The sequence below is a fragment of the Equus quagga genome, chromosome 9 (genome assembly GCF_021613505.1).
Source record: "Equus quagga isolate Etosha38 chromosome 9, UCLA_HA_Equagga_1.0, whole genome shotgun sequence".
Taxonomy (NCBI): Eukaryota; Metazoa; Chordata; class Mammalia; order Perissodactyla; family Equidae; genus Equus; species Equus quagga.
The window spans coordinates 21,040,876-21,068,754 of record NC_060275.1 but is presented as its reverse complement, the minus strand read 5'-3'; the positions used below and the strand labels follow the sequence as shown (position 1 = coordinate 21,068,754).

Sequence of the window (27,879 nt, the reverse complement as noted above, 5' to 3'; positions counted from 1 at the left end):
TATTTGAATATGAGGCATAAATAGGGTACTATAGCTTTAAGCTTTGCATGGGTTTTATAGCACAGAGCTATTCTATCATTTCAGAACATTCAAAGGTCCACTTATTGTATTTAATACTGTCCGTATTAGGTTCAGGCATGTTTAAAATGTAAACAGCTGTGAGGACTATATCATTTGAAGTTGTCATAAAAGCTATTAAAAGCTAAAGTTTCATCTACATTAAATCCACCACAAACTTCAAGCTTTAAATATGCTTATAAAAACCTCAGGGGATATTAGTCGATTTCTATACAACACAGCAATTCAAAGAGTAAACGACTCAGTACATTTTTAAGTAACTTATTGGTAGTCCAGAGTGACTATTTTATATGCCATTGGCAGTTTTATTTACACACTATTTTTCTATATTTATGGATAATTTTGTGACGGTTCTTCAACATTACGAAGTCTGTGAGAATCAGCATACAGAATTTGGGTTTTTTTCCTGATAAGACTTATTCTGATATATTTGCTTAATAATTTTTTGGATGAGCTGAACTGAAATCAAGTGAAATACACAGGTGTTTGGGCTAATCTAATCTTAGAACGTGTGCAAAACCTATTATTCTTCTAATTCATTAAAAACGAAATAAAAATAATATGCAAGCATTGATTGGTAATATATTTTCAGAAATCTAAACATAATTTTATTTTAGGTTATAAGAACTTCTAATAAGGCTCACCAGCATTCTTTTCAAAGAATACTTGTGCCCTACAGAACACAGAATTAAATTAAATTAAAACTATATATATATATATCTCTCTCTCTCAAATGGAGGAAGAACAGAAAAAAGGAGAAAACAAGGAAAGAAGGGAGGAATTCATGTTTATTTTACATAAGGAGGAAATTACTAGAAACCAGCCAGTTCTAAGCAAAACTAAATAAAATTATCTAGGAACTCAAATTTGAAAATATATATGAGAATTGAAAATAAGATATTTATTTAGTTGCGATCACAACCAACTTTTGCCTTGTTGAAGACTGGAAGGACCTCAGCAACTCCTGCTTATGGCGCCAGCTATTAAAAAGACCCAGAATGCTTTTGGTTACAGCTGGATTCTTCTAGCTGTCACCTGGTATTCCAGACACAAATGGCTACTGATGCAGCTACCTTTGCAGGCTTTATTCAGTAACCTCTCTAGAAAATAGAGACATTCTCCCTGCACTCGGGGCTGAAACCCATGTAAATTTTTCCTAAATCCTCTCCACAAATCTCCTTTCGCATGCAAATCCATAAATCATCATAATACCGACAAAGAATTTAACCAACACACGAAACTAATACTCATTCTCTTGAAAGCTCTGTACAGGTAAAACTCCTCCAACTTCAGGCACCTTTTCAAGGCTCTCTTCAGAGCTTAACCTGCTGAATATCAGCACAACCACCCAGTCTCCCAGGATATGCAATTAATCACTCCCACGTGGGTCAGGTGGCTGAAGGCGCAGGTCATCCCTACCTCATCCACATTCTAGATAAACGTGCTGTTCTGGTGCCTGGAACCTCATTCACTCCTATCTCCTTCACATCAACACAAAGCCGAACAAAATAAACAATATACAAAGGAGAAACAGGCAGTACTTACTGAAGATGGCAAACCTGGAGGAACTTTTCGAACTTTCTTTGTCTGTACCTCTGAAAGAAAATGAAGAGGCTGTGAGCTCCCTGCATGCCCATTTTCCTAACTAAAACGAATTCAACCACAAAGCCATTTAGATTAGACCAGATTTTCTTAAATCGTTAACTTAGCAAAAATGTCGGTCCCACTACCACCTTTTATTCTGGCAGAAATCAAATTCTGCCTTGTTCATAAAAATGAAGCTACCTAACTTTTTAATGCTTTGATTTTTAAAAAGATGCCTTATATGGGCAGCCAAGAGAAAACAAGAAATAAGCATACACCAAAATAGTTCTCTTGCCACTGCAAGTTGTTGACATCCCCTCATAGTGTACAACAGGGGGGAGTCACCAGCCTGACAACGGAGCAAAATTTTATGATTTTGGGCGGATGGGGGAGTGTAGGGTGAGAGGGTGGTATTAAAAAGAAAGAAAGAAAAAGACTATACCAATAATCACTCAGGAATTCAAACAGAGGAGTACCTTACCCATGGCACTACTGTGGAGAGGCCTCCTTCGGGGGTTATTGCTAGAATACTGATAATACTGGGAACCAGGTTTGGTAGGCGAAAGGGTTCCTGGGTTGCCCATATCCATGTCACCTCCAAGGAGACTCTGCTAAAAGGTTAAAAAGGGAAAACAAACATATAAGGTTAGTTTTTACATTCACTACCCCCCAACTGATTGTTAGTACTTAAACCAATGTAATAAAGAAAACAGCATCTGCTAAGCTGAAACAATTAAAACACAACAAAACAAAAAGAAGAGGAAAAGGAGTCTAGGAAGCTAGCACAAAGTTCCTGGATTTTACTTCTTTACTTTTAAGAGGAAGGTAGAAGGTGATTCTCTTTCAACAATATTTGAATCTTTTAAGATGACTGACATTTTAATGTCATAAGAAAAGGGCATTTATGGAAGACTAATGTTCTCTTTATCTAGGCCTAGGCTCAGATCTGGGAACTATTCATGCCCTTTCTGAACAAGAAGCAAGAAGAATCTGATTTTTCGAATGCACACAACTTCCCCTGGCCGCTCACATTGGGGGTGAGCATAGACGCTCCATCAGAACCCGGCCCCTCAGCATCGGCACAGCAGGGGCCTCCGCGAACCTGCACAGCACCCACAGAAGAGCAAGCGCCAGCCGAACCGGGAGGCAATTCAAACCCTCACGTTAACCTCCAAAATTATAGAAATAGTAGGCATTCTAACTAACAGGAACAAATTAAAGGACTTTAGAATGCCCTCTTGAGGACGGTGAGAAGCTAAAAAACATCCCCACAGATTAAACATTTACCTGAACAGTAGAAAACTTTGACAAATATCATTACTTATCACGGTGTGGCAAATTACTAAACTTTCAAAAATGACATACGAAAGATTATCTAATAATATTACATTTTCTAAAAGCTACATAGAAACTTACCCATAATATATAAATCGCCTGATTATATTCTGCATTGAACACATTGTTCTTTTAATTATTCTGATATGCAAGAAAACAAGTGTAGATACTACCATTTATATTAAGAACAAATTTACTATTTAATAAAGAAATTTTAAAATTAAGTACTAAAAATCTAACTTTATCGTTACTTGTAATCAACTTTTACTGACTGAACTAATTACTGTCCTTGATAAAGTACAGAATGTGTTTTCCCTAATCTAAATTCTAATCACCATGTCACTCACAACAGACTTAGGGATGCTTCACTAACACACTATTCACATGCAAAATACTCTAAATAGGCCAATTATGACTCTGCCCCTGTTCCCTGGTTAACCCGCTGAGAACTGAAAAATTTCACAAGGCAGTCACCAACTAAAACAAAGGGTCCTTGTTTTAAATTAAGACAGTCTTTTTGATTCCTAAATAGCTCAACAAAGTGGCATGTCTTCTAGTGAAAGCAGTTGGTCAAATATGACCCATAAGCTGGAAAATCAAAAATTCAAACCTCCCCTTTCCACCGCCATATAGCTAAATATCATAAAGAGATCCTCTCTATTCCGAGGGACGTCTGCGAGTGTTGGATGAGTAATATATAAACGACTAATCAGCTACTGACAAGCTTGCCTTCACTGATTCCAGTTTAAGACTTTGTCACAGGATACATAATAAACATTACACTTTAAAACAAAACTTCAAGGAAGAGATTTTAGGTTAGAAGCACATTTCGAGTAATAAACTCACTGCTAGTATCTTCATATTTACCACACAAATACCTGATCCAAACCAGATTATTTACCAGATAAAAACCTGACATTCGCACGCTCAATTATCGCCTCTTCCGAACTTAAGATCAAAATGGTGAACAATGACAAACTAAAATATAGAGCTCATTATAACAGTTTTCTATAAATCAGGAATCAACAGTATAGTATGAAATGACTTCATCATTTTAGGAATGGCATTTGAAAGTTTAGAATATCAACTTGCAATTTCACTCTTGGTAAATCTTATTAACAAAGTGTATATTTAAATAAGTCCAAGTCCAAGTTTGCTTTGAAATTTCCATCAATAACGCAGTGAATCCTTTAGACCACAATCTCCTCACAGTTGGTTAAATCTACAAATGAGTCTTCATTTCCTTGGAAAGAGGAGTCTGAAAATGGTATTTCTGATAACTGCATTCTAGACAGGCACGACCCCCTTTTCTTCAATCTTCTTTCTCCAAAAATTATACAAAATATTCAGAAAAGGGCTGAGCACATATGTTGAAATGCTTGCTTGTCTTTTTAATGAGCTTAACCATTGCTTAATTCTTGTTGGTCCTAGTGGCACAGGTTTTCACTCCCCAGAAAGCAGATGCATTCAATGGGTCAACATAAAAACAAACACGCTTCCTATACTGTGTTTAGCAGCATTCACAATAGAGCTGTGAAAAATATAAAATGATAACTAGAAAATAGCTAACTGCCTGTGGCTGACCTTCTTGTTGTTAATTTAAAAGAAAATCATTTCATGGGCCAGTTGTAAATAAATCATGCCTCCAACTCTTGCATGTGCAGCCAGATGAACTATGTAGAGTGACTTAGTATTAAGACCAGATAGCACTTACATTTAGTGGCTCATGCTAATCTTTTTATTGCAAAGCACATTCCTGTTTCTTTCTTTTTAGACCTGTTTGTTCCTTTTTCTTTTTCACTCAGACAATAGAATCATTCTTCTAAAGCAACAAAAATAAGCATTTCCTCACACTTATGGGGCCCTAATCACCCCCCTAGGGAAAATTAAGATAAAAATATGTCTGTTCTTATTGTAGAGTATACTTGCAAAACGAACAATGACCATTTACTATTGTTTGGCCTTTACGTAACACGCTTAACTCTCTGTAGCACCGAGAAAGACAAAAAATTTTCCACCGGCTGAAAAACCTGGGTTTATGAATTTTAAAAAGTTAATGGCATTCAATTTAATAAGGTAAATTTACTACTGCAAAAATGGATAAGGCATTCATTTATACATGAATTTACCTACATGAATGTACATATCTGAAGATAAATTTATGCTGCATAAAAGTTAAGTTTGAAAGCTAAAGTCTGCTTTAAAAATGGGCAAATTCATTTTTGCCTTAAATAGGATTATAAAGGTTTTAGGGTTTTTGCATTGTGCAAGCTCATGCTCTGCGGTTATGCTGGGTCCCAGTAGAAGGCTGCCTGAGTCTGCCAGGAAACACTGGAAGCAAGATGTGGCATCTCGCAGAGCTAACCTGTAAATCTTAAACCCATAGTTGAGCATTTTGTTTAACTGTCTGCAATGTGATGAGACGAACCCTTCCCCTTACTCACTCGTTATTTTCTTTCAAAGACAAACAATTTCAAGACTTAAAATACCCTAACCAAAGAATAAACTATGCTGACTTTGTCAACCAGGTTTAAATATTTTGGGGTCCACCCCCTGCAACTAATTCTTCCAGCAAAGAGCCAGTCCCAACATATCGCCACTCAACTGTCAAATGCAGCTTTCTGTGAAGATCTCTTTCAATTAAAATTTCTGTTTGTTTTGCATCAGATCTGGGTCTCAGAGTGTCTTTCTAACACATTCTCAACCCTGCCCCCATTTGTTGAAGGGGGAGCTTTATAACAACCTTGATCAACTACTGAACTTTGCTTATGCAACCAAGAATGCAAACCATGAATTAAACTTGAGTAACAGAAAAGTAGTATATATCTCAAACTAGATTTATAACTGAATGGTAATCAAAAATAGAACTAACTGCTTCAAGCTTAAATTATCAGCTTTTTTCTTGTTAAACTAAAATCATCTTGCTCTGAACTATTATTTCATTTCAGTCAGCACTTTAAATGTAATGGGTGGGTGGTACATTTCTAAAAAGGAAGATTATATTTACCCTTAATTATAGATATGAGTGAGGTCAGGGTACGATGAATGCTGCTTTTTTGGCTTATAATTAATTCATCTAATAGGTGAATGACCTTGAATTTCAGAGTTGGAATCTGGGAAAGAAAGAAAAGAAGTAGGAGAAAAAAGAAATCTCTGGGGAAAAGCAAATGTGCCCCTGGTTTCTTCGGGCTTTCTCTGATTTTGCGTCACTCTCATTACGTTGTGATCCGATATCAGACACAACATCTTGGGGGGATGCTGTAGAACAGAGAAAAGCAGTCTCAGATGAAACCAGATTAAGCTCCTTTTCTGAACTATTGCCAAATGCTTGTGAGTCTAATTCATGTTTGGGTATTCTGGTACTCACACAGCTGCAATTCCATTCTTTCATCACAAACCTAAGTGATGTATAGTGGCTTTGTATGGCGAACTGACTCTATAAAGCCAGGAATTTTGGAAGGCTTTACATTATTATGGAAATAAAATTCTGAACCACTATAAAACTTATGAACGCTGCATCGATGTATAGGTACCTAACAGACTCTGCAGTGCTAAGTGCAAAACACACACTGAGAAAAATTTACAAATTAGATTTGTTTAAAACACTTTTTAAAATCACCGCTGAGGTCATTTCTACATAGTTAATTCTGCACAGAATCGGGTTTTCAAAGACACTGCTGAATAAGATTCCAAACAGCCATGGGGAAGTTTTTGCAAATCCCTGTCGAATAGCTGCTGCTGAATTTGCCATTCTGACCACAGAAGGGCCATTGCTGACTTACTATACTAGCAGGAGGGGGATAATTCTGCTGCTGTTGGCACTTACTCTGCAACCTAGAATATATCTCGCACCAAAGGGCAATGAAGAACACACTATTTCCACCTGTCCACGTTTGAACTTCAAAGCTCAAAACTGAAGGTCAGTCTTTGGACAATCTTTATTCCTAATACCTGAAAGTCCGGGAAGGCACCTTAACAATTTATTTTGATTTCTGTCCTATGCTTGGTTTCAACAAGAGAGGGCTCGGGAAACTTCCAAAGATAAGATTGCAAAGATAACTTTCATAATCAGGGACTTAGATTGTTATGTGCTGGAGAGAAACATAAATTATTGAAATTATCATTTAGCAAAGATTTAAAGGACTTTGATCAACGTCTTTTTATTTCTACTTTAAACATGTAATGCATATTCTAACAAGTCAGAAGTAGAAACCAAACCTCTCTAAGTAAAGAAGGAAGGCTTTGAGGTCAAATAGATCAGGCTGAACTCCAGCTTAGAGGCAGACAAGCAATGTGACTGGGGGTTAGTTTTGCAACTGCTCTAACCCCTGTTTTTTCCCTCTGTAAAAAGGGAATGATAAAAGCTCTATCATAGTCACCAGGAGCAGATGAACCAACATATGTACAATGTCCAGCAGAGCTGAAATCCAGCTCTCCTTCCTCCAATTGATAGTCCCACTATGAGTTATGATCCACTGATTATTATTTAAAAGATTCCTCAAAAGTTGTAAATAAGTGTCAGTTAGATCCTTTACACTTTCAGATGAAAAGTATATACTGAGAGAATAATTTTGAAAAATCATTACAAAAAAACTGAAAAAGAGTTAAATAAGGGGGTTGATGATAGCCTCATGGCCTAGAACTATGCTGGCAACAAGAAATAGTTAGTGTTCTTTCAGATTAATAAAGTAACTAGCCAATAATCCATCTGAAAAATTTCAGCTTAAATGGCCATTTTCTTGGAACTGCTACGAATCCTTGGAAGGATTACTTCAATGGCTCATTTAATTTTGCTTTTGCAAGCATGATCAAACTGTTACTGTTAATTCAGCTGCACCTGAGATCAAAACTAGTCATAGTTAACCAACTAGGTATGCAAAAATAAAAACTGTAATATATTTAATAGAATTTTATCAATCATGTGATGCTAAATAAACTCAAATTATTACTATAGCATTAGCCACTGAAAAATGACCTCAAATACCTGGTTCAATTTTGTTTCTCCCTTTGCAAGGCCAATTATAGGTATTTAACGAATATTATGTGATATTAATCAAACAGGATTTTTAAAAAAAATCTTTACTTCCTCAATGACATCACAAGAAGCAAATGAATGCACTTTATAGTTTTGGTTGGAAATTTGCATAAGTCTCAAAGAATTCAATTGACTCTGAACAAATTATTTATCCTAGTAGTGCTTCTATTTCACCAACCATTCAAAACTTCGAATATGTTGTCTTTCCATATAAAGAAAGACAACATCTTATATTTCAATGTTATAATGTGATGCAAAGGTTGTCACGGTAACTATTACTTAATGTATAACACAGTAATAGTCAAGTAAAAACTCATGCATTTTGGTGTGGAAATTACAACTGAGCAAGGGTTGGCAAGATTTATGCATTCACCTATCTGACTACCTCTCAAATGAAAAAAAATACATTATTTATTGTATACAATAAAGTGAGGAAGTCTTTCCATGGTTTCTGAAAGTACATTCTGGAATCCTAGGTCATCTATTACATATTAAAAGGAAGATTACATTTGTTGGTGAGAAGGTAGAAATTTAACAAAAAGAAAGCACAAAAGCAATCAGAAACCTACAATAAAGAAGATATGAAGAAATCTTATAAACTATAGAATTTAAGATAACTACCTTCTTTTCAGTGTATGTTCCTTCTTAGTTCAGGAAGTTCATTTAATACATAATTTGATAAGTATTCTATAATCACTACTTGCCTTAAAATGTTTCTTTTCAGTAATTTTGTTCCAAAGTAAAAATAGAACAATTTGAATAAGACCTGTTAACATCCTAGGGAATTAGCACCACTTCTCCTATAAATATAAACATGTGGCTATAATAAATGTGCTGAAAAGCATATTTGGCCAGGTTGCTATTTTAGTAAAATAGAGGAATATCAAACTGTCACATGTCAGTCTTCTTCATATTGGGTGGGGAAAGTTCCATTTCAAGGTTGCTGTAAATGCCTTTCCCTCTGAGCGAGGATCTATAAAAACCATCTTTATGCAGAGACTGTCCTCCTGGAGGACAGGCACCAGGATCTCATTCATCCTGCTTACCTAGCACCTCGAATAGGTGCTCAATTAAAGTCTAATGGCCAACTCTGTCAGATTTACTAAAATAAAGTATCCTGATAACCATCTGAACTTGTAAATAAGGTGATAAGCCTACCACACGACAGGAGGAAACTGAGGTTATCTGGTGAAGTGGCAAATGCATAATGAAATCTTCAAATCATCGTGAAGGTATTTAAGTCCTGACTATCCTTCCAGAGCTATGTGTGGCCTCTGCTTCCAGTGGTCTGCTTTCAATAGGCATTAACAGTTTACCTCCCAAAGTTCTCTTTCTTGTATACCTGGCTTACCGAGAACATATGGCATTAAGGCCACACTAGTTTATGTGCTAGGTGAAAGATGAAATGGCTTGTTCATGTTTTAACCCCCTAATGTGCCTGGTACAGAGACTGCCATGGCAAATGCTCACTAAATATTGAAATGAACCCAGAAGAACTATTGCTATTGATCAAATTGAGGACTTTATCCCATTTTTTTTGTTTTTTAGGATAAATCTGTTCCACTAGTCATTCCAACTACTGTTGCTGCTAATAATAACAATAGTAGTACCAGTAGCAGTAATAGTACTAAGAGGAAGAGGAGGAATGTGAAATGAGAGTAGCGGTAAGGGAAATACATACAGTAGTTTCCCTTATCTGAGGTTTCAATTACCTACATTCAAATACAATTCGAAAATATTAAGTGGAAAATTCCAGAAATAAACAATTTATAAGTTTTAAATTGCCTGCCATTCTGAGCAGCATGATGAAATCTCGAGCCCTCCCGCTCCATCCCGCCCAGGACGTGAATCATCGCTTTGTCCAGCAGATCTCTACCGCTGTTCGTCACTCAGCAGCCTTCTTGGTTATCAGATCTACTGTTGCGCTATCGCAGTGCTTGTGTTCAGTAACTCTTATTTTACTCAATCATGGCCCCAACGTGCAAGAGGAGTGATGCTGGCAATTCAGATATTCTCTTACTGCACCTAATTTATAAATTACACTTCATCATAGGTATGCACATAAAGGAAACAACATAGTGTATATAGGGTTCAGTACTATCCACGGTTTCAGGCATCTGCTGGGGGTCGTCAATAAAGGGGAACTACTGCTCACTAGTAGCAGCAGCTACTGTAATGGAGAGTCTTCTAAGAGCCAGGCACAACTGCAGACATTTACACTAAAAAAGCAGACGATATGACTCCTACTGAACACATAGGGACATTCAGAGCGGGAACATGGCCTGACCAATGCCACGTGGCTAGCCAGCAGCAGAGTCAGGGCAGGAATTCAGTGAGGCCTGACTTCTCAGCCCAGGCTTGTCCTCTACCCCACACGCTCCCACCCTCTAGTCTGTGCACTCAGTTTCTCTTGCCCTCACCGCAACTGTTAGGAGGAGTCAACTGGTTTCTCTTCAGTTCTTCTTAACATCAAAGTTCATCTCTCAAACTTACTCCAGAAGAGCCTCTGACTCAAGAGAGTAGGAGAGGCCTGGGTGTGAGTGCCACTTACTCCCTGGATAACCAGGAACAAGCCATCTAACCTTTGCAAGCTTCAGGTTCCCTGCCTGGGAAATGTTGGCAGAATTATACCTCCCCATTGTAAGAATTAACTTAGATAACAGAAAGTGCTCATCAAAGTTCCTAGCACTCACTCAGCCTTTAGTCATTGATAAGGAGTGCTGTTACATACATTGTATATATAAAATATCTTACTATATACTAATATATATTATATAATATATTATTATGTGTTACAATATATTTTATATAAAAGTAATACACTCATATGTCATACAAATTTGTAATAGGCCAAGGAAGTGTTAGGCTGTAAAACAAATGCGCTCTTGAACAACTGAAATCACAGTTCTTATGTCTGAAATCTCCCACTGTCCTTGCCTCCACTCTTCACAGCCTTGTCTTTCCTCTCTAACCTTGATTTCCATACTGTGGTCAGTTACCTTCTCTAATAAAGTTCAAATTCTTTTTCTTTCATTTTTTTGGTTATTTCTTTTCCCCCTAGTCTTCTCTCATTTTGGTCCTCTCCCTTCTAGACTTTTCCTTCTACTTCATCTGAAAAAGTTCACCTGCTGACACATTTCTCATACTGTATGGCAAGTAAGTGTTTATGCACCTGATTTCTCCTTTCTAGTCAGGGGGTTCCTCAAGTGCAGAAAGTGAGCCTCAATCATCTTTATATTCCCAGCTTCTAGCACAGTAGGCCCTGGTATATAGTAAGTCCTCAATAAATGCCAACTGGATTAATTAATTAGTTGATTAATAAATTAACTACTGAATACGCTTCCATGATTTCAATGGTTCCCATCACGAAGAAAAATTAAGAACTGAGTTTCAAGACAATACAAATTTTTGTTATATTTCTTCATAGGGAGTGATATGACCTAAACTTTCTCAAACTATTCATGCACCAATTTGTCTGAACTCTTCTTACTAGTCTAATGGTTCCAGAACAGCACCACTAAATACTAAGAACAATGTTCTAAGACAGAGATTATCAAAAATTTTCTTAAAGGGCCAGATAGTAAATATTTTAGTCTTTGCCAGTCATATGGCTTCTTTTGCCACTACTCAACTCTGCTGTTGTAGCACTAAATCAGCCATGCACAATATGTAAACAAACAGGGGAGGGTGTATTCCAATAAAACTTTATTTATAAGAATGGGCTCTGGGCCAGATTTGGCTCCAGGCCATACTTTGCTGACTCCTTTTCTAAAAATAAAGGTATAGAGTTTTTATAGGACACATTCTCAAAGTTCAATTATTTTGCCATGGTAGAAATGCTACAAAATTTTACGGATGCCATTTTCACCCCTTACTCTCCCTCTCACCCCAGCCGCACCCAGAACGTTCATATTCTGCTGTGAGGATTAAGCCTTCTAAAGCCCAGAGTTGTGGCTGTTCTCTCAGCAGAAAGACCTACAGGGCTAGCAAATGCTCACCCTCCACCCCCATCCCTCAGCCAATTTAGCTCCAATCTGCCTTTCAGGCCTCTCTTTCCTCTTCCACACATTTAGTCCACTGAGCTGCACGGAGCACTTGCTGCGAGTCAGCCACTGTTCTAGGCACTAAGGATACAACCTCCCCGGGGCATATCTTCCCCTCAACTTGGCCAAAGTACAGTGAGAGTCACATGAAATCTGCGCCTTGCCTGGCTACCTTCTCTCCCATCATCTCTAACTGCTACCAGCTTCAGAGCTTCAGCCTGGATCTCTGCAGCCGCCCCACTTAAACAGTGTCCCTCATTTAAACTCCATTCCAAACTCACTTATTCCACGAAATCTTTCCTAGGTAAACGAACCAGTCTGCAATCTTTCAGTTTACTCAATATTCAAATACATACTTTATAAGCAGCCTTCAATCTTTATGAGAAAGATGATATTTTAACACTAAGCCACCAACTACCTTTACAGAGTTAGAACAGGATTGCAATTTTTAAGTTTCCTGATAGTAATTGCACAGCATTTGTATCCATCTATATTCTATTTTTCTCTCCAAGGGTACAGGACAGGCATATATTTTATTATGTTGTCTGATAATTCCTCACTACAAATATATTTAGATATTCAGCATATGACACTGATTATCTGAACAGTTCACAAGCCAGTTTAACAAAATTCATGAAAGGATTCAGCAGCACAAAGACTTCCAAAACACCAAAATCATCTCGTAAATCAATTTTTTAAGGAACCAAATACTTTAATCTCTTCACACAAATATTTTGCAGAAAAGTACTTGCATGGAATTAATCTGATGACTCAAAATTAAATTAGACTTTTAAAGCAAATCCAAACAGAAAGCCAAACATTAAAATCAGTGAAGAGAAAGAGAACACGGAATTCTAAAACGATTCTAAATTTTATCTGGAAAACTAAAACCATGATAATTATAGCTAAGAAAATTTTTACAAAGAAGTTGGGAAAACCTACTATATATACATATACATATATATTTTAAGCAAAGTAAATTAAAATAATTTGGTACTGCTGCCAAAAGGGACAGACACAGCAAAGGAAGTATGTATAGAGAGATTTATGATAAAAATGTCATTTAAAAATCAATGAGGAAACAAGAAATTATTCAATAAATGGTACCAAAAATTAGTTCAGCATTTGAAGAAAAAAATTTAGGTAGGTCTTTGCTTCACACTTTATGCCAAAGGTACTTAAATGCAAAGGTTAAAACATAAAAGCAAGAGAATAAAATATAAGCAAATTTCCTTTTTAATTTTAAAGAAGAGAAGCCCTTTGTTAGCTATGACATTAGATGGAGAAATATGAAAGGAACATATTAAAACCTGTGAGTACATAATTGTTTTTTAACACCACGCAAACAAAAATAGTTCAGAAAAATCTTGGCAACAAATAGTTCAAAGGAAAGATAAACACCCTTAACAAATAAAAAGCTCTTAGATTGTAATAAGAAAAAAACTAAATAGACTGGTGAAGAACATGAACCATTCCTTTATACAACGAATAAGTTTGAAATTTGGCAATAAATAGATGAAAAGATATTTGGCAAATTACAATAAGACAAATTTTCAGCTGCCAGTGAGGAAGTCCACTTTCATATACAGGTAATGAGAATGTAAACTGGTATAAACTCTCTGGAAGGCGATTTAAAATGTACAGCAAAAATTTTAAAAGCAGATGACTTTGAAATTTCAATTTTAGAATTTTGCCCAAAGGATAAAATTGGACAAGCATACAAAAATATACGCGCAAAGATATCCATGGTAACTTTGTGTTTATGACAATTTAGAGAAACCTAGCGGTAGTTTTGTTAAATAAATGAATAAATATGAAATGATGGGGTAAATTTACATTTAATGAAAAAGCATGTTCTAAAGAAGTAGCCCTTGCAGGGTGCAGTCAATTATTCTAGAAAGTATCTACAGGTTTAACCACTCTCTATGATTGCTGGATAATTCTTCAGCCAAATCAAGCTGTTCTATTAGAATATCTCTTATTTTGGCAAATTCCCTTGCTTACATTTCTTATAAATAACATACTCGAGTAACTTCATCGAGTAGAATTCTCCAAGATAATTTCAGATAGTAGGAAAAGGCAGAATGAAGATGATCTTCATTTCAGAAATATTTCTTGAACTTTGTTCATAGCAAGAAAAAGGATAATCTGATCATATTTGGGCATGCAGGGCCCAGGTGAAAGCTGCCACAGGGCTTTATCAGGTATTTGAGAGTTTTCTACAGAAAATACTGGAAAAAACCCTTTCAATGTCAATAAAAAAGGGAGAAGCCCACTTGACGAATTTGTAAAAGTATGAAAGCTAAACTGATTTTCGTTTTAGGTGTCCCCATGTCAATCATGTCACTATTTATGATTTACTAATACTCATTATAAAAATATAGAGAAGAGGGCTGGCTTAGCAAATATGTAAAATCTCTTCCTTCCTGTTACAGCTTCCTTACTTTATTTACCTAAATAATTTCCCATAGAAGCACTGGATAAGTGCCTGCATTAGATGGAGTAGTACCATCTACTTGGCAAAGCACAGTGGCAGAATACAGTAATAATGCTGTTTTTCTCATACCCCAAAAGTCAGCCCTCTAATGCTCCCCAAGCGACAGCAGGCCTTCCAGAGAGAGCCCATCAGTCTTCCAGCTCAACAGGCTTTGAGGGACAAACAGGTTGAAGACTAAGGTTTTTGAGATGGGATGGGCTATTTCTAAAATCATTAAAATATATATTTTTAGCCATGTAGATAGGGCTTCTTTATATTTCTAAATCTTATGTGAACTGAAAGAAGCATGTCATTGATATGTTGGGCTTAAAATCCTTTAACAATGATATTTGCTTTACTCGTTGCTTGGCGTCTTTTCTCCAGAAAAGGTAGATATATATTTATTTACTGTTGATTTACAGGGCTTGTCTTCAATTGTGAAATTCCAAATCTGTAGTTTTGTGACAAACCTGACCTGAACTGATGTGAGGATATCTACAATCTATCTTTTTTTATCCTACTAGGTGTAACTACTCACGTGTTTGCTACAGAAATGGCATCTATTTAATTACGGGATGCTGCATCAGACTCCACAGGGAGGTTACACAGTACATGTTACGCTCTCCATATTAATTTCCTAAAAGGCAAAGAATTCCTGAAATGTCTATGGCTCCAAGGGTTCTCATTAAGGGACTGTCGCCTATAAAAGTTCTTTTTCCATAAAGTGCTTAAGGCATGGTTTTAAAGAAAATTTACTGCAACAATAATCTTTTAATTACTTTTCGGGACACTGTCAACACATAAACCTATTTAGAGTAGACGTGGCCTTCAATTCCCTTAGAATATTCACAACTAGCCTGCTCAGGTTAAACACGTGTATTTGAAGACATCCAGGCTGTCCACACCTGGTAGATCTCCTACACGGAGACAGTGTAGACATTTGCTTATTATTTGCCACATGGTAATTTTATTTCTCCTAGAGAGCATTTTCATATTCAGAACGACGAATCATACCTGTTAACATTTTTGGTTGTTTTGATTTGTAAACTACTTAACTGGACACATACTTTTCACAGCTACTTGAAGAAAATTTTATGTACCCAAAATAAGAAATCATTCAACCAGTGAGGTTTCATTCACGCAGTAGAGATAAAGATCTACTTCTCTCAGGACCCAATGAGAAGTTTGCTCTGAAATGGGTGCTCCACATTCAAAACCAAGTTTGTCTTAAGTTTTACAGCACACAGCTCTAAACTTGTCAGAGGAACCTGGAATAGACCAGCTGTGTGTGTTTGTGTTGGGGGGAGGGGGTAATTACATCTATTTTAATATATTCATATTTATATTAATTTATTTGTATACTGTACCCATTTAAACACCAACACGCCCATCTGCCATCCTCTCTCCTTTTGCCAACATAGATAACAGCTCTTGAAACTTCTACTCCTTTGTCTGAAATGGCCAATACTAGCTAAAGGAGTTGAGGAAATGATGACACATCAACAACATTTTCACAGTTCGATCAAGTTGCAGGCTCCTATTGTTTGCTGGCACATTTATCAATGCATTGAGAAGTGCAAAGGATGTCTTTAGAGAAGAAGTACAACTCATGAGGTTGTTCTTTCAATAAATATCACTATCGTGTTCCAGGAACTGTTCTAAACACCGGAGATAAATCACAGTACAACACGAGTTTCATTTATGGATATGCAAAGCCATGAGCAAATAAACAAGTTATTAGAGAAGAGTAGAAACACTTGCCTCATCTAGGGAAGTGAGTGAGTTAGGTTTGCAAGGCATCCTATACACTCAGCCAGAAGAAAGAATACAAAATACAAAGAAAAGCTGTAAAAATATGCAAAAGGAATGATTTATGCATGACCAAACTCCAGATAAGGTTTAATAACAAGAAGAAACTTCATTAAATTAATTTGTCTTCAGTATTTTGTAACCTCCACTGAAATAATTATCAATAGATCCTAAAACCAATAGGTGATAGACAATGGGAAACTTTACAATAGAAAGAGCAGGCTGGCAGCACACAAATTTTCTGGTCAATCTAAGCATCACGAAAAGTGCATGACCAGATAATCTGTCTCTTGACGTGAGGAGAAATAATGTAGACAAGATGACCCATGAAAAAAAATGTGCATATATTTTATGAAGCCTTTAGACCAACTATCAGTCTACAGGAGATACGGAGAACAGAACAACATGTTCAGTAACACCACAAGGAAGCAACCAGCCAAATCTAGACTTGGGACAGTATATAGAGAAAAATGATGCAGGTCTAACATTAAACAGGGGAGGAATGAGGAAAGTTCGAGATTTTACAAAGACGTAACAGACATCATAATCAAAGCAACGTGTGGCCCTTCTTTGGATTCCAATTCAAACATGACAACTGTAAAAAGACATTTATGAGACAAGTGGGGAAAATCTCAGTATGCTGTTAGAGTATTATCAAAAGTTTTGCTAGCTGTAATAATGGCATTGTGGCTATGAAAAGCAAAAAGAAGGGGCTTATTTGTTAGAGATGCTCCTGAAATGTTAACAGGTGAAATGATATGCCATCTTGAATTTGTCTTATAATGTCAGAAACATAAAGTAGAAGGGATGCTATATAAAAAAGACTGAGAAGATGTTGACATCTATTGAAACTGGACGATGGATATATGGTAGAGCATTTTGCAATTTTCTCTATTTTTTTGGTCATAATTCAAAATTTCCATAATAAAAAAGTTCCAAAAGTTTAATGCATCAGTACAACAAATTTTACATATTTTTAAACTTAAGGAAGGCGACTCAGAGTGTCTTCTCAGTAGTGGGGTTAAAAGCTGCAGACTCCTCTAAGACATACTCTGTCCCTTTCTTAGAGTCATAGAATTTTTTAAACTGGCATAGAGACAAAGTCCATGGAGACTAGACTAAAGGTCAAGCAGATGGTCAGAGAAACCGGAAGTCCACCTGATCTAAGGACCAGTTCATAAATTTGTCCCCCTGCTCCTTTCCTTTGCAAGTCAGAGGCGGAAGTGACAGAAGTCCATGAAGGGTCAGGCAGCACGCTACAGCCCTTGTGAGGAAATACACATTCCCAGCAAGCACACAAGACAACCAACTTCATAAACCCTCCCCGTGAATCCGTATTGCCCTCACACCTGCACAGGTGCTCTCCATGAAATTTTAAAATATTTAAATACTCTAATTTTGGCATTAAGGTAAAAAAAGGAATGGGAGGGGGGATACCAGCAGCTGGATTTTCTTTAAGCTGACATAAATAAAAATGTATTCATTAAATGTTTATAAAAGTCAAAATTCAGTGGTTCACTAAACTGGGTTATTTGGCTACTGCTCAAACATCAACTTGTCAATCTGCAGGAGCAGAGAGCTGTGCATTGTTTGCTTTCAGAACATGCCTTTTTTTACACATCCTGCAATGGATCAAAGGGGAGCTGCAGCTTCCCATACTGAGCTCACGTCCCATCCGGGTCATCCTGTGTCCTGGAGAATAGGGCTTCAGGGGCGGAGTTCTCCCTTACCCCAGGAGCGGCATACCCAGAACAAGCACGTTCTGACCCTCAATCACAAGTTCAGGTTATAAGAGAAGGGCATTCAGTCAACCAGGCAAAACAGCAAAGAGCTTCAGTCGGCACCTTAGGAAGTCCTCCTAATTCAGAGCGGGCCACTCACCATGCAGATCACTTTCCCGAACAAGGTTTTTAGGGCACCCTAGGTGTGTGTGGTACAAATGACAACTGTCCTGCAAATTTTAGAGCTCAGAGATCTAATTAGGCCTCAGAGTGTGAAGAAAGGGATGAGAGAGCCTTGATAGACAGGAATAAAATACACCAACTTGCAGGAAAAGAAGATCAGCTAAAAAGTTGTGGATCAGGCAAAGGGAATATTAACTAAGGGCCAGTTACTAGGTATGGAAATAACGAATAGAACAGAAGAAGAAGGGAAGGCATGTAAGTACGTAAGGCCTAAATTGCAAGGCCCAGGGTCCAAGTCCTCTTAGACAAGTGACTTAGTTTCCCCTAGCCCCAGTCTCTTCATTTGTGGAACGGAGATGATAACTGTACCTGTTCACAGAGTTGCTTGGAGGAGTAAAGAAATGATACCCATGCGGCATTTGTCACATGTAGCCCCTGAGACAAGTATATCAGAGTAAAAGAAGTGCCAAAGTGAGAGTCAGGAAAGCTTTCTTTGTTCATTCATTCTTGGTCTATTTTTGAAGTGACAACTAGGGACCAGGCACTGTACTAGATGGTGGGAGCAGAGAGTCAACCCTGGCCTACATTTACAGCATGAATTTTAATAAATGACAACATTTTAGCTGGGAAGTCACTCCTCAGTCATCAGTCGGATAGAGAGATGCCTCTCCCGTACTCCCCTGCACCTGGCTCATGTCTCAAGCATGCATGGAGCTGAAAATCCATCACGCTGAAATTATGTTTTCAAGTCTATGTTGTAACCCACCTGTCTCCACCCTCTGGAGGTCCTAGAACTGTAAGGTCCTAGAAGTTGGGATCCTCGTGCCCTTGCCACCTAGTACTATTACATATAGCAGGGAGTCAATACAAATTTCACAACCAGATTAATGGATAAATAAATGAAAGAATAAATGAATAAAATGACTCAATTTCTCAGTTTTCTAATTTGTAAAATGAGGATAATATCAGTGTTTCATTCTCTACTGTACGTAAAAGCACTAAGAATGCACACAATTCTACGCAGGCACATCTTTGTTCATAACAGCACCATAGCCAAGGGGTGGAAGCAACCCAAGTGTTCATGGATGTATAAACAAAAAGTAGTATGGACATAGAATGGAAAATTATTCAGCCTCAAAAAGGAAGGAAATTCTGACACATGCTACAACACGGATGGACCTTGAGGACATTATTGTTATTGTTAGCGCCGTGAGTCAATTCTGACTCCTAGCAACCCTGTGTACAGGAAAGCGGAACCCTGCTCAGTCTTTTTGCTCCATCCTCTCATCTTCTGTGGCTATAACAGGCAGTGCTCCACTGCTATTCATAGGATTTTCATGGCCAATTTTTTTAGAAATGGGTGGGCAGGTCCTTTTTCCTAGTCTGTCTTAGTGTGGAGGCCCCACTGAAACCTGTCCACCATGGGGGACCCTGCTGGTATTTGAAATACCAGTGTCATAGCTTTCAGCATCACAGCAACATGCAGCTGCCACAGTGTGACAACTGACAGACAGGCGCTGTGGTTCCCAGACAGAGAAACAAACCTGGGCCATGAAAGTGAGAGTACCGAATCTTAACCACCGGACCACCAGGGCTGGCTTTGAGGACATTACACTAAGTGAAATAAGACAAATACAGTATGATCCCACTTACATGAGGTACCCACAGTAGTCAAATTCATACGGACGGAAAGTAGAACGGTGGTTGCCAGGGGCTGGGGAGGAGGGGAGAACAGGGAGGTGTTAAGATGAAAAAGTTCTGGAGATTGGTGGATCAACAATGTGAATATACTTAACACTACTGAACTATACAATTAGAAATGGTTAAGATGGTAAATTTTATGTTATGTGCTTTTTACCACAATAAAAAAATTTTTAAAAAAGATCTGTGTAGGAAGGCCTGCTTGGGATGATAAATTGAACATATGTGTCTACTCTCCCTCCAACCCCATACCTCATAAACGAGCATGCGTGTGCATAAATATGTGCAGATTTAGAAGAGATATACATACTGGTAAGTGCTGAAAAACGAGAAAGACCACCTTCCACAGACTAGACATTTTGAACTGTTCTTGAAAGAGGAAAAGAGATAGATTGGCTCTACAGTGGGAAAAAGAATGACTCATAAGCCAAGCCAGAAGAAGACCACAAGGAGAAAGAGTTAAGTCCAGGGTGCCCCAATCCCGGGTCAATACAGAAATGGATCTGGAGGGGAGTCTGACGCAATCATCAGCGATTAATTGAGGTGCTGTACTTACAGCTGCTAGACAAGCCAGGACAAAAATGAGATGGAAAAAGGGGGCACATGACTTTAGAACTTGAATTCCATATCTAGCCAAGTTGCATTCATAAAGTTGGTGAAAATAAAGACAATCTAGAAAATGCAAGAATTCTGAAAATATATCTCCACACTTCTGAAAGAATTACACAAGGATGTATAACCATACAACGACAAAAATAAACAAAAAAGAAATGGCATGATCTGCAAGGAATAGCAAGATGTGGCAAGCAAATCTTAAACTAGAGTCTATGTAATTGTTGATGCAATAAAGAAAGAAAAATCTGGAAGGAAGTATACTGATCTCAACACGGAAGGTAAAGGAGATGAGTAGTTGAAGAAATCGGGGAATTAAAAATGTGCTAAGATTTATTCTTACCTTGTTCAGGAAGTATATAGATACTAACCAACTCTAAACTTAAATATGTGAGCTAAAAATGAAAGAGTAATTTTTACAAGGAAAAAATAACATATGTAATTCTCATATCATTAGGGGAAATAAAGCAGTAAAGAAATAAAACAAAGGCAATGTGATCAAGCCCAGAAAATGTAAGAAACTAAACAAGGAAATTTAGGAAATATAAAAATTAACATGCCATGAATAAGTCCAACATATTTTAATGACTATAAATGTAATGTTATTTTGTTGTTTATTTTGAGGTTATATTCCTCAATTAAATTACAGTGGCTGTCACATTAGGCTAGAAAAATGTCAAGCTAAATGCTGTGTATAACAGACTAGCAAGAATAAAACAGGCATGGAATATGGAAAATAAAAAGATACAAAAGATATATAAGATAAAATCTACAAAAAGAAAGCATGTTTATCAACATTACTACCAGATGAAAGTCAATCCTAGACAACATCAACAAAAAGAAAAAAGAATATTCCATATTGATGATACTATTCTAGACTACCAAAAATAGAAAAGTCATAACCTCTAATGTTTATTTATGACACAGCTTTGAGGTATATTTTAAAAGTGTGAATACATGAGAAATTAATAAGTCCATAATCAAAGTGGAAGACTACAACAAATTTCTCACAGAAATTTAATGCCCAGTAGACTGAAAATAAATAATACATTGTTAAAAATATTAACACAGAGAAAACAGAGAGCGCACATCTTTTCATATGTATATGGAATGTTAAAAAACATTAAAAAATCAAATACTGATTGAAAAAACTGATAATAAAATCTCAATTAATCACCCCAAAGTAGGAAATATCCTTGCCATTTCCCCACCCCACATACAATAAAATAAGAAGTCAAAAACAAAATTATAGTCATCCTGCCACTATGAAAAACATCTTTTTAAAGTGGAAATTTTAAAACAGTGTTTTAAATAACTCTTAGGCTAAACAGGAATTCAAAAATGACATTAAAAACAATACAGAAATCAATGGCAATGACAGTGGTATGTAAAAGAATCTATGGGATGCAGCCAAAGCAGTAATCAAGTGCAAAATTATGGCCTGAAACTGCATATTAGAATACGTAAATATAAAAATTAAATGAATTAGACATACAATGTAAGAAGTTAGAAAAAGTGCAAAATAGTAAAAAAAAAATAATGAATTATTAAAATTTAAAAAGAAATTTATGAAACAAAAATAAAATGTACATTATTGATAAAACCAAAAGAAGTTTCTTTGAAAATACCAAAGACAAGACAAACCTCTGGTAAATCTGAGAAGAGAAAACACAAATCAAAAGGATTACAAACTCTCATCTGGATAAAAATCTTAAGATATAGATAAGGAATTTTTTAATGTAAAAGAACTGTATGTATACTTTTATGGAATAATTTATGAAGTCTAGAAAATGGATGTTTCCTACGACAAAATAAACTATCACAATTGACATACAGAGTTAGAATTGAAAGGTTAGTCAAAATTCAGTTCTAAAGAACCAGCTCCAGGCAATTTCTCCCAAATGTCAAAAATTTCTGTTTTAGATAAGCTATTTAAGGCACATAAAGAAGTAGGAAAATTTCCTGATACATTTGACATGAGCATCCTAAAGGTGAGATGTCGATTAGGCAAAGTAACAAAAAAGAAAATGACAGGCTTCTCTCCAGGTAGAACCCTGAAAGTAACAATATCCCTGGTTAACATAGGGCATGTGGAATTTAGCCACAAAATTTCCAGGATAAACCCTGTTTTCCATTTTATATTAAACCCTGCTTTGCCAGTTTATATAAAATTTTAAATAAAATGTAAACGTATAGAACATAAAAATATATGGAATATGAATTTTTATATAGACTGGCAAAGCAGGGTTTATCTCTGAAAGTTTTTTAGTATGACAAAGTTCTAAATTCTATTTTATATATATACATATGGCTTTAGTTGGAACACACACACGCATAATTCGTCTTAAGACGTCATGGATCAGAAGAAAATTTTCTTAACCTACTGGAAGCCTATTTATTTAATGATGAAGCACTAGAAGATTCTTTGCTCAAGTCAGAAAAGGCAAAGCTGACTTGTATCCCCACTGTTCTTTTAACAACTTACTGGAGGTCTTTGCCAGTAAACTAGCACAAGAGAAACAAACTGGAAAGATACTCTAAGAGACAACACTGTCAATATTTGCTAATGAATTTCTTCCTAGAAAATCTTAATCAACTTAAAAAAAAAAAGCAAACTACCAGAGGCTACTAAGAAAGCTTAGTAATGTTATGGTTATAAGCTCAATGTACAAAAAAAGAATTTTCCTATACATCAGTTAACCAACTAAAAATTGTAATGAAAAAAAAAAATCCTGCTTTAAAAAAAATACCTAAGAATAAAATTAACAAGAACACTTTTAAAAAGTATAAAACTTTACTGAAACCACATAAGTAAATCTTCATAAATGGGGGGTGAGAGGGAGAGAAAATTTCCTAAATAGCAAGTCTCTATAGCTAAGCAATTCTCTCCAAATTAATCTATAAATTCAATGTAGTTATCCCTTTTATATTTTACTCAAACTACTTAAGTGTTTGAATGTTTGAGAATGTATTGATGTGTTATTTTTATAATTTTTTTTAAAGACATGAAAGTAAGGGAGAGAAAATGCTATGTGGTTTCATCAGTGCATTTTGAGGCTCGCAGGACGGTGTTGCTGTTGGGGATGTTTGCAACTAGGCTAAAATGTTAGATAAGTCCCAAGCAGGTCTAGAATCCAAAATCTGACTTCTTTTCACGAAACTCTGCTTTTCAACAACAGGACACCAGTCACTTTTCTTTGTTTCCTGTGCAAACCTAAATATTCGAAGAAGAGGCAACATTTCTCAACTATCATCCATTCAAAACTGTGGCTTTCCAAACGCCTCTTGGGAGAGAGTTGAAGTGTCTTCTTTCCCACTTGCACATATTACATCCCATCCCACTTTCCCAGATTTCCCTTTGGCATGCCAGTGTCGCCCATTCTTGTCATACAGCCAGTTCAGTTAACCTGTGTGGCCACATCTTTGATGCCTGCGGGGAAACTACCCTGGGGGACTTCAATATGCCCCTGCCATTTAACCTGAAACAGCAAGGGTGTTCTCAACATCAACACAGTTAAGTCTTTTTTTAATAGATGCTAGGGAAACTATTCTTTCAAATGGTCCGGTTCAGAGCTTAGCTTTCCTGTGAGAATTTTAGCAAGGACTTGCTACCTCCGCCCTTTCATTAATGTGGCTCAGTAAGAAAGATACAGTAAACATGAGTAATAGTGGGACTCTAAACTTGCAGCATCAGTAAACTGTAAAACTGAGAATCTGACACTTTCAGAGTAATTGCCCACCCACGAGGCCTCAGATCGCATCTGACCATCCCCAGTTTTCTATTAAGTGATTCTCCACCAACACGTTATGATTGATCCAGAGCCTCTGATTCATTTGGTGAGCTTGATATTATAAAAACTTAGGAAGAGGTGCCCAATGAGAGGCAAAAGGCTTAAGCACCTTCTCTGTTTGAGGAAAGGTGGCAAAAAACTGGAGAGATGGCAACTCTTGTTTCAGTTTAAGAACACATTACTATCACCTACCCAAGTGTCCCCTTACCTTTCCGTATAACATAAGATGAGCCATTCTTGGGGACAATCTCTAAGCCCTCCATCTACCTAATGGACATATTTTTTTCTTGGAAAATGGAAAAAAATGATTCACTTCACTATTATTGTCAGGAAAAATATGAATCAGAATCAAGCACAAGTGGGAACAAACGGTATTTTAAATAGTTATGCTTACATTTAACTGATACCACTAGCCACCGGGATATATCCCATAAAGTTGTCCAAGAGCCTACTAAAGTCCCACAGTCTTTGATCATGCCAACTCAGTTATTTCCAGAAGGACTTTAAACACCATCCAGTTACCACTGTGCGATGAGTGGGACCCAACGAGGTGTCCTCCACGCCTATCATTTTTTTAAGAGGAAAGCTGCATTTTACATGGGGCATTGAAGATCTACAAAAGAAATTCAACAAATGCTGCTTATATTTGAAATCAAGGGCAATTCTATACTGTGTTGAACTTGGTATCATTTTGTGGAACAAGACACATCATGTGCAGGGGGCAGAGAACTAAATCCTGGCCACCATTAGCCACTTTGTAGCTCTAGAAAGATTACTTAATTTCTTTTACTCTATAGACTAGAAAGGTGACTATATAACTTTTTATTAATGTTACTATGTTATTTTCTTTTCTTTTTTTTTTTTTAAAGATTTTATTTTTCCTTTTTCTCCCCAAAGCCGCCCGGTACATAGTTGTGTATTTTTTTAGTTGTGGGTCCTTCTAGTTGTGGCATGTAGGACGCCGCCTCAGCATGGCTTGATGAGTGGTGCCATGTCCACGCCCAGGATTCGAACCGGTGAATCCCTGGGCTGCCAAAGCAGAGCACGCAAACTTAACCCCTCGGCCATGGGGCCGGCCCCTATGTTATTTTCTTTTGATATGAAATTAGGCTTTGGAAATATTTTCAAAAAACAGAAAGAATGCCTACTTGTTTAGCAGGAAATTGCAAAGACTAATTAATGTTACCAAAGTTCTGAGTTAGACCAAAATGAAAAGTTTCACTAAAATACTTGACCCACAGATTTTAGAAACAATGAGCTATTCAAAGATACTGCTCACTCTTGTCCACCAAAAGTTAAAGGTAAGTTATAGCTTAACTAATAACTTTCAGTTTTATCATAATAATAGCCAACATTTATTGAGCACATTCCATGGGCCAGATTCTTCTAAGTGTATTACCTAGATTAAATCATTCAAACCTCACAAAATTCTATGAAGAAGGTACTAATATCAATGCTACTTCGCAGATAAAGAGGAGACTGAGGTATAGCGAGTTTAAATAACTTGCCCCAAAGGAGATATTCAGCTAATGGAGCTAGGAAGACTGGTTTAAGGGTCGCACTCCTGTCCCCTACCCAATATACCCCTTGAGCATGACTTTGAGCTCCATGTAAGGAGTAAATCACACTGTGCACTATCTAATACACATCAAACTCCTCCTCTGCCCTCATATTTGATACCCAGAAAACTATAGTATTTATTTTGCACTCTAGAAAACTCTTTCAGCTGGGAAGGAGGTTTAAAAAAAGTCTTAGTTATCCACACTAGTGTGCAGAAGAACAAGTTAACACAAAGAAGGGACATTTCAGGGAAATGACACAGAGAACTTAGTTTTTGAATAGAGGCTAGTTTGAGAACCATAAAAGTTGCTTTGAACGAAGGCTTAAAATAAGAAGTCTCTTACAAAACTAGCCTGGTACTAAAATTATTTCAAAATTCTATTCACAAAAGATGCCAAGTTCTCAGTTGTGTAACAGTTTCTATTTACTTCATTTCTCTTCATTAGATGATTCTCCCTCTTTCAAACAACATATTTAGTCTGATTGTGACTAAATTTACCAGTAACATTTATATCAAAACATACATGTAGAAAAGTGTGATGCATTTTTTCTCTCTTTTTTTAAGAGGTAGCATCTTAGGACGGGGGGCGGGGGGGAGTGGGTGGAGGTGGGAAGAGAAAGGCAGAAAAGGGAGCAAAACAACCAAATCCACAAGATAGAGAACACAGAATAGTTTATTAGGTCAACATGTCCGTTGACAAGATTGTACATTAGACAGTGTTGTCTGCACAGAAACGGTACACTGGGGACTCTGCAGTGCAAGGAGGAGCCAAACTCACAGGCCACAATTACACTTCAGTGGGGAGCAGAGATGGAGGAGGCAAGAAGAGCTCCAGAAGCACTGAGGAGAGAGTGTGTCCCTGAGAAGCAGAGGGGGCCTCCATGTCAGAAAGCCTGCTTGAGAAACAGCAGGAAATTCACCAGGAAAAGGGAGGGGGGCAAGGGGACCGGCCTCCAGAGCGCGGGCCAATTCAGTTTTCATTATGGAACAGTTAATGTACTCAACTTCATGACCAATTTCAACACTCTTACTCCAGAAAGCTAAAACTTAACATTTAAAAAATACAATTACTATTTTTTTTCAAGAAAGAAAGACCCTTTTATTGGGGTGGACATGGAGCATGTACTAGACCACGATAATATCAGTAATGAAACAGATCAGGTATACAACAGACATCAGTTCTTATCCTTGCCGTGGTGTGCTGATATACCACCTTGAGTGGGGAGGTGCATTTCCATGGTACAAATACTCCTACTGTGGTTGATTTTAAGCTACCAATGGTTTAACAGCCAGCCTACAAAATTCCTTCTTCTCACAATGCTTGCAAGTCAGTTAGGTCTTAAAGACGAAATTACTTAAGGAACTACATGGGAAAATTGAAATCACGGAGCTATTCATCTGAGTATTAATCCTTGTTTTCCGTGCAATCGCTAGATGAGTTTTAACCATCTTACCCTCACTTATCACTTTTAAAATTAAGTTAGCATTAATCCTAAAATTCAGATGGAACCACAAAAGGTTTCAAATAGCCAAAACAATCTTGAGAAAGAAGAACTACTATGCTGTAAGCATTACATTTCCTGATTCTGAAATATATTACAAAGCTAAGTAATCAAAACAGTACGGTACTGGCTTTACAAGAGACATACAGACCAATGAAATAGAATCAAGAGCCCAGAAATAAACCCATGGATACTAATCCTTGACAAGGGTGCCAAGAATACATAATGGGGAAAAGAGAAGTCTCTTCAATAAATGGTGTTGGGAAAATCAGATATCTACACGCAAAAGAGTAAAACTGGACTCCTATCTTGCACCACTCAAAAGCTAACTTGAAATAGATTAAAGACTTAAATGTAAGACCTGAAACCATAAATCTCCTAGAAACACAGGGAAAAAGTTCCTTGACATTAGTCTTGGCAATGATGTTTTGAGTATGACACCAAAAGC

The 27,879-nt window shown here is 36.9% G+C and overlaps 1 protein-coding gene across 16 annotated transcripts in view; it reads right to left on the bottom strand.

Annotated features, from left to right (window-relative positions):
- Nucleotides 1–27,879, bottom strand: part of TCF4 (transcription factor 4) — a 347,611-nt gene that overhangs the window by 123,015 nt on the left and 196,717 nt on the right. For 13 of the 16 annotated variants that reach the window (XM_046671258.1, XM_046671255.1, XM_046671266.1 and 10 more), the window contains 2 exons: nt 2,144–2,273; nt 1,624–1,673 (listed from right to left, as the gene is read on the bottom strand). In XM_046671258.1, the coding sequence (XP_046527214.1) occupies nt 1,624–1,673; nt 2,144–2,273 (180 nt within the window). The remainder of the gene's footprint in view (nt 1–1,623; nt 1,674–2,143; nt 2,274–27,879) is intronic. The other 3 variants (XM_046671259.1, XM_046671263.1, XM_046671271.1) reach the window with 1 other exon arrangement.